General features: G+C 38.8%; 1 protein-coding gene across 1 annotated transcript; it reads right to left on the bottom strand.

Annotated features, from left to right (window-relative positions):
- Positions 1–1,625: 1,625 nt before the first annotated feature.
- LOC107553656 (cytochrome P450 2K1-like) lies at positions 1,626–5,814 on the bottom strand. Its single transcript, XM_016235942.1, has 9 exons — positions 5,530–5,814; positions 3,798–3,960; positions 3,532–3,681; positions 3,289–3,449; positions 3,032–3,211; positions 2,803–2,944; positions 2,451–2,635; positions 2,226–2,367; positions 1,626–2,143 (listed from the first exon to the last, which is right to left on the bottom strand). The coding sequence occupies exons 1-9, from the start codon at positions 5,737–5,739 to the stop codon at positions 1,956–1,958; spliced, it is 1,521 nt and encodes a 506-aa protein (XP_016091428.1). The 5' UTR covers positions 5,740–5,814; the 3' UTR covers positions 1,626–1,955.
- Between the last annotated feature and the right edge of the window lie 2,072 nt (positions 5,815–7,886).

Here is a 7,886-nt window from a genome sequence, read left to right on the forward strand (position 1 = left end):
TAACAGTAGTAAACTTTGAGTACACAACTAGTTTACATCAAAATGTTTAGTCTGTACTGCAACTATACTAAAAGTGAACTTATAAGTATACTGATAGTTTATTAATTAAATACTTGTAGTAGCATTTTTAGTACACTTTGAAGTATAGTCTCAGTAAACTACTAGTTTAGTAGTTTTATACTGCAAGAATACTCGTATGTTTTCTTTAAGTGAACTTTACATCATACTTTAAGTATATTGCTATGCCCCTATTTAGGTATTAATTTGTATATATTTTGTTACATGAATATCTGAACATACAAAACATCAAAAGAACAGGGTATCTGCTTGTAAACAAAAACATTTTATTCTAGCTTCATGTTGATATTAGATGTATATTTGTAGCAATAGCCAAAAAAACATTTTATGTTTCAAAATTATATTTTTCTTTTATGCCAAATATCATTTGGATATTAAGTAAAGATCATGTTCCACGAAGATATTTTGTAAATTTCCTACCGTAAATATATCAAAACGTAATTTTTGATTAGTAACATGCATTGCTAAGAACTTCATTTGGACAACTTTAAAGGCGATTTTCTCAGTATTTAGTTTTTTTTGCACCCTCAGATTCCAGATTTTCAAATAGTTGTATTGTCCTATCCTAACAAACCACACATCAATGGAAAGGTTATTTATTCAGCTTTCAGATTATATATAAATCTCAATTTCGAAAATTTGACCTATATGACTGGTTTTGTGGTCCAGGGTCACATTTCATTACACCAAATACACAAAATAATGTTCTTTTTAGCAACATCATATGACCTCTTTAAGGTTTTGCAGAAAGAGTGATTTATTTGACAAATTGGTTTATGCTATGGAGAATTTAGTTCAGAGAATGGGATTTATTGTCTTAGCAAATGTGAAAAACTGTAATAATATATGTGGGATGGATAAATCCATCTCTGATAATTGCAGGTTGCTATGGTCATGTGAGTTTGTTTCCGCATTAAACTCCTGGCTACAAGAAAAATGTTGTTCCCTCAACATAAGAAGTCGTCACACGACTCCACATCGCGTGGACACAACATAAGGATGTCGTTACCTTGACAAAATGATGGCCACGAAAAAACTAAGTGAACTGAACATGTCCCCTCCTGGTCACCGCAGAGCTTGGTCTGTAGGAGTAGCTAGGTTTATAATTTTTTACCGAGAACAAGCTATTGATATCTTGCAGATCATTTAGCTATCAGATGTTGATTCAGTAACCGCTCTTCGGACTTATTCAAACAGAGTCGTTAATCGGGCTACACTGGTTAGAAAACGTTTGTGCAAGTTGGCACTCTTTGACTTTAAATGTGAGCTGAACATGACCCACTGATCATAAAGATTGTATCATTGACACAATATTCATTGACTATGTTGGCCAAGAAAATATAATATTTGACATTTAGTTACTGGCACTTCTAGGCAGTTAAATCTTAACTAGTACATAGATAATCAGTCATATACCAAATCGACTTTTACAAACAACTGATTTTAGTTTAACCAGATCCTGATTTAACTGCTATTATTATTAAATAGTATTAAATAGGCATCTGCCAAATGTGCAAATGCAAATTTAAAAACCAAAATGACACCAAAAATGTGGATAAGTTTATTTATTTATGTGGTGATTAATCTTTTCTCAATCCTCATCTTTTAAAAGGAACCATCTGTAGGCAACTATTACTTTACATTGCTTCCAAGTGTAAGTACTATCATCAGTTTTACCAACAATATTTGCATGATTTTAAAGTGACATTTACATATTTAACATGCTTTTATACTTAAAAGCAAAAGCACTATAGTTACTGATCTAAAAAGTAATAAACATTGAATGTGTTTCCAATGGAAATCTAAATGAATAAATGCAATATACAAGCGAGAGAGAAAAAAAAAAGTAACGGACATTCGACAGCATATATATAACTTTAAGATCGTTTGACTGCACACAGTTTGTGGAGGGCCGGGTTCAGAGTGAAGCCCACGACTGGTGTGAGATCCAGTTCATCTCCAGACACTCCTGGAGGAGGAGTGAAGCGGAAATGCTGAAGGAGGGAGGTGAAGAACAGGAAGAGCTCCATCCTGGCCAAACTCTCTCCAGGACAAACCCTGCGGCCTGAGAACAACAATAAACAAAGAATTAACTAAAAGCATTTGCGATGGCACAATATAAGTAGTGAATTTGAAGTCCACTGCACCTGCAGAGAAGGGCATGAAGGCATCCCTTTTGACAAAATGTCCCTGCTTATTTAGGAAATGACTTGGGTTGAAGCTGTCAGGAGTTTCCCACTCATTTTCATCCCTCAGTACAGATGCCAGTAGCGCCCACACACTGGTACCCTGCACAAAACAACACAAAAGATCAATGATAAATGGTGCAAACACATAATCAAGAACACTGCATGTTCTTACTGGAGCCAGACCTTCTTGATGAAGTATCCATTCAGGTGAACATCACAGGTGGTCTGATGAGGGGAACCAAGGGGTACTACGTTTGCAAATCTCTGGGTTTCATGGATCACAGCGTCTGTATATGATAAGTTCTTCCTGTCTTCCGCCACTGGCTGACGTCCACCGATCACTTGGTCAATCTCATCTTGAACCCTGTCTACGTTAAATGAACAAGAAAGACCACAGCATGAGAGTTTATAACATCATTACTGAATACTTGACTGTGGTTGACACTTTGCATGGGATATAATTAGATTTGCAGACTTGCATTATTCAAATTGTTATAAAATAATGCAATACTCCTGCATTTAGATGCAGCCATACCTTGTATTTCAGGGTATTTGGCCATGAGCAGAAGACCCCAGCGTAGTGTTGTGGCCGTAGTGTCGGTACCAGCACCAAATAGGTTGTTGATTGTACAATATAAATTCATTGAATTATACAAAGAGTCTGTTTTGCCAGATTCCTGCAGAAATCATGACGGTGAAAGCCAAGAAAAGGAGATGTCAGAATGTAATAGCAAATCGATTTAATTTAAAACTACGGGCAGTACCTCATCTTTTTGTTGTCGTATCAGGAAACAGTCAGCGATTCCTCTGGGGTCCAGAGGGTTCAAAGTCTTCTTCAGACCATTTATTATTTCCTCGCTTTGTCTGAACGTTTCTTTGACATTGTTTACAATACGTTTCTGATTGGCCACAAAAGGACGAATCCAAGGAAACATGTTGTAGAGCTGCAAACAAGCAAAACTGCATAATGTGCCATTGAACAATGTACATACAAAATAATGCATTAGAAATATCTGGGTACCTGAACTGAAGTAGATCCAGTCATCCTCATGTTTTCGAAAGCTCGTTTGACCATGTGATATAACTTGGTGTTGCTATACTCCAATCTGGTGCTGTAGATGATGGCAGAGATGACATTTGAAACAGCCATGGCCGTTAGCAGAGTTGTTTCAAATGGTTTTCCTGCACATGGGTGAACATGATGTTAATACTCAAATCTGTTTCAGTCACAGCATCGTCTTGTTTTTGTGTTTTGCAGTCTTACCTTCAAACTTCTCAAATTCCTGTTTTAAATATTGCGTTTCTTCAGTGATAATCTGTTCACTTCTTTTCTTGCCCATTCCAAAGTCTCGCAGGTTCGAAAGAGCAAAGCGTCTCATTTCCCTCCAGTTTTCACCATTGGAAAACACAATCCCTACAGAGCAATAATTTATCCATTACTCCAAAGAGCTGAATTAATTTGACATTTACATCTACGGAAAAACAAGGTGTTTATTAAATGATCATCTGAAGTCGTGAAAGCCTTCTTACCATATCCCTGGTTGAAATCATGAAATATGGGTGTAATATCTCTTTCTCCAAACTCCTCTGAAAGGTTCACTAGTGCCTGTTTGACAGCCTTGTATCCTGACAATATCACCACTTTTTTGGGGCCAAAGTGCACTGTGTAAACTGACCCATATTGTTTTGACAGCTGTAAAACAGAATAGATGGCGCTATTGAAATATATAATTTATCGGGATCATGTCATCTGTGGTCTGTCTGATCAGTTTATAGCAGAAAGTATTGTTAGAACACAGGATTCAGACAGCTTTTCCCAGCTTACCTTCTAACACAATACTCTCTACTTTTGTGCATTTGCCTGCTGGCACGACGCCCATCTCCATGGTCATTCATTACCATTGACTCTTACCCTAGTCCGAATGAGAACTAGGTGACCTATTTGTCATTTTTGAACACTGTATGTGTGCCAGCGATTACCTACTTGGCATGTGTACCATTTAAGCAATAAGGTACAAGAGGGAACACCCTATCCATCTATATTTTTTATTTCTTTTTTCATTTAGCAGACGCTTTTATCCAAAGTGACTTATAAATGAGGACAATAGAAGCAATCAAAACCAACAAAAGGGCAATAATATGTAAGTGCTGTGACAAGTCTCGGTTAGCCTAATGCAGTACACATAGCAAGGTTTTTTTTAAAGAAAAACAAGAAGATAGAATATAAAAAGAATAGGGAATGCTAGTGTTAGAGTGTCTTTTTTATAATAAATAAAATTAAAACAAGAAGATAGAATAGAAATACTAGTGTTAGAGGCTCTTTTTTTTAACAAAGAAAACAAGTAGTAAGAATCGAAAAAGAATAGAGAGTACAAGTGTTAGAGAGTCAAGAGTTGTTGTTTTTTTTGTTTTGTTCTTCTTAAAATTAGAATAGAGAGTGCTAGAGTTAGAGGGTCGAATGAAGATGGAAAATATGTGTTTTTAGCGGTTTCTTGAAGATGGCCAAGGACTCATTCCATCAGGAGGGAACAGTTAATGTAAAAGTCAGTGAAAGGGATTTTGTGCCTCTTTGGGATGACACAATAATACGCTGTTCACTTGCAGAACACACGCTTCTAGAGGGCACATAAGTCTGAAGTAGTGAATTTAGGTAAAGGGGTGCAGAGCCAGTGGTGGTTTTGTAGGCAAACATTAATGCCTTGAATTTTATGCGAACAGCTACTGGTAGCCAATGCAAATTGATGAACAAAGGTGTGACATGCATTCTTTTCAGCTTGTTAAAGACTAATCTTGCATCTATCTATGGGCCAAGGACTCATTCCATCAGGAGGGAACAGTTAATGTAAAAGTCAGTGAAAGGGATTTTGTGCCTCTTTGGGATGACACAATAATACGCTGTTCACTTGCAGAACACACGCTTCTAGAGGGCACATAAGTCTGAAGTAGTGAATTTAGGTAAAGGGGTGCAGAGCCAGTGGTGGTTTTGTAGGCAAACATTAATGCCTTGAATTTTATGCGAGCAGCTACTGGTAGCCAATGCAAATTGATGAACAAAGGTGTGACATGCATTCTTTTCAGCTTGTTAAAGACTAATCTTGCATCTATCTATCTATCTATCGTCTGTCTGTCAATCTCATTTTGGATAATGCCTGAGATCCATCCAAAGCCTTGATCTAAATCTATGCCTGTTTACTAGTAAAAGTTAGAACACTATATCAAATCATCAAAAATAAAATCAGCTGTCTGAAACATTTTTGCTTACCTCACAAAGACTCATGTAGGTTTTCTTGAGGTTGAGGGTGTGCAGGTTCCCCAGAAGTGGCAGCGGTTTGGGTCCCGGAGGATATTTTTTTCCCTCATCCTGAGAGCTGGAGCGGATGGAGAACAGGTAAATAACCAAACACAACAGCAGAGCACCTAATACTGTACCTGTGCCAGAGCCCTGCGAGAGTAATGCTTCAATTAAAGCCATAGTCAGACAGATCTACCATACACATGCACAGATCAATCACTCGTTTAGGTCTGATGTGGGTTGTAATCCTGTTCTTATGTACTATTTATAGGAGGGGGCATAAGAAAGAACAGGGTAACCTTTGCACAGAAACAAGGCATTTGGAATCAGAGCCAAATGAGGAAACATCATATTAGAGGTCTGCAAGCCTGTCGGGTCCGTTACATGTGACTCACTTAAACCAAACACTAATAAACATGTGTTGCATAACTCTTGTAAGAGTTTTCTTACACTCAATCTGTATTTCTGTCATCTAACTCAATACCTTCTTCCTTTACATCACAATATATTACAGTATCTCGTGTGCAAATGACCACTGTACCACTGTATAATCAACCACTGTATAACTGAATAGTTGAGTGAACCATTGGTTACACAATATGAACATTTAAACTGAATTACTATATGCAGAATATACTTAATCAGAAGAAAGATTGTAACGCTCAGCCTAAATAAGGCAGGCTACACAAATAGAATCTGTTCTGTTTACCTATTAATAGTGGGGTTGAAGGAATGCAGGTACAAAAAATAACTACCAAAAATAATAAATGCCAACCCAGAGTGTATTTCACAAGACGACAAAAAAAAATGATATATACAATATATGTATGAGTGTGTGTGCGTACTGTCCTTGAAAGTTCAATAGTATGTGTGTGTCAGGGTGTGTGTGGGTTCAGTTCGGCCTCACCGGTGAACTGGTATAGAGTTCGGGAGCAAGTTGAGGAACAGCGCTGTCCTGTGAGGAAATCCAACTCAAATAGTCCAACAAACTTGACCATTCCACAAAGCTCACAGCACATAACAGCAGCATGTAGGAGACGATCGATCGTAGTGTATCCAAGTCAGCACATTGACCATCCGTAATTCTTCCAGCCTTCCTAAGCTGAAATTCTGGAATGAGAAATGCAGCACCTGTCAACCGGCTTCTTTGATCGGACGTGTCAAATCATCTGGTCGATGTGACGTCACGGGGATTCCCTGGTGCGCCGCGAGCTAACTCTCACGAGAAGAAACAGGGTCCACCACACTCGACGGGGCAATACAAACAAAGATACATCAATCTTTGTTCAACACAACAGCTGTGACACATCAACAATCAAATTAATATTTAATCAACAGCTTTATAAATATATCCCTCTTATGTGGCCGTGCTACATAGATCCCCTCCCAGCCAACGGCGTCGGAGATGAGCATCCATAATAACACTTCAAATTAACCACATTCATCACATCTGTTTTTGGTGGGTTGCCCCAGCACACAGTGTAATTTACTGGCCCTGTTTTACTTTTTATTTCAGCTGAACCCTCCCACTTGGGCGCTAGCTTGGCAGAGAATTTGTTAGAGGCATTGGAAAGAGGATGGGTTTTTAACCAAACTAGGTCCCAGCCAACATTTGTGTGTGGGGCCCATGTGGGTTTGACATGGGCTGAAAAAGTGGGCCCAAAATGGGATTGTCCGCGGGTTCCATAATGGCCCAATGTAAATTCCCCACATGGATTTCATGTGGGATTGTACTTGCCAAAAGGTGGGCCCCAACTGGGCAACATGCGCAAGACCCATCTTGGCCCCAGCTTTATTTTTTATGTGGGTACTACAAGGTCACTACATGGGCTGAAATATGGGTTGTAAGTGGGTTTGTCCACGGGTTCCATGTTGGCCCCATGCAACATACCCATGTGGGTTTTATGCAGGATTTCCCTGGGCTTTAGGTGGGGCCCAACTGGGGATGATATGCAAAACCCATCTGGGTCCCATCTAAATATGGGTTGTAAGTGGGTTTGTCCACGGGTTCCATGTTGGCCCCGTGCAACTTACCCATGTGGGTTTTATGCAGGATTTCCCTGGGCTTTAGGTGGGGCCCAAGTGGGGATGATATGCAAAACCCATCTGGGTCCCATCTAAATATGGGTTGTAAGTGGGTTTGTCCACCGGTTCCATGTTGGCCCCGTGCAACTTACCCATGTGGGTTTTATGCAGGATTTCACTGGGGTTGTTTGTTTTCAATACCACACAATTTTTTTAAGCATTAGAGCACACCGTGAGATTGAAATTTCTTCAAATTGTAACTTTATTGTAACTACCCATCTTAATATGCTATATTCTGATAC

This window comes from Sinocyclocheilus grahami, unplaced genomic scaffold, assembly GCF_001515645.1.
Source record: "Sinocyclocheilus grahami isolate Dianchi unplaced genomic scaffold, SAMN03320097.WGS_v1.1 scaffold476.1, whole genome shotgun sequence".
Classification (NCBI taxonomy): Eukaryota; Metazoa; Chordata; class Actinopteri; order Cypriniformes; family Cyprinidae; genus Sinocyclocheilus; species Sinocyclocheilus grahami.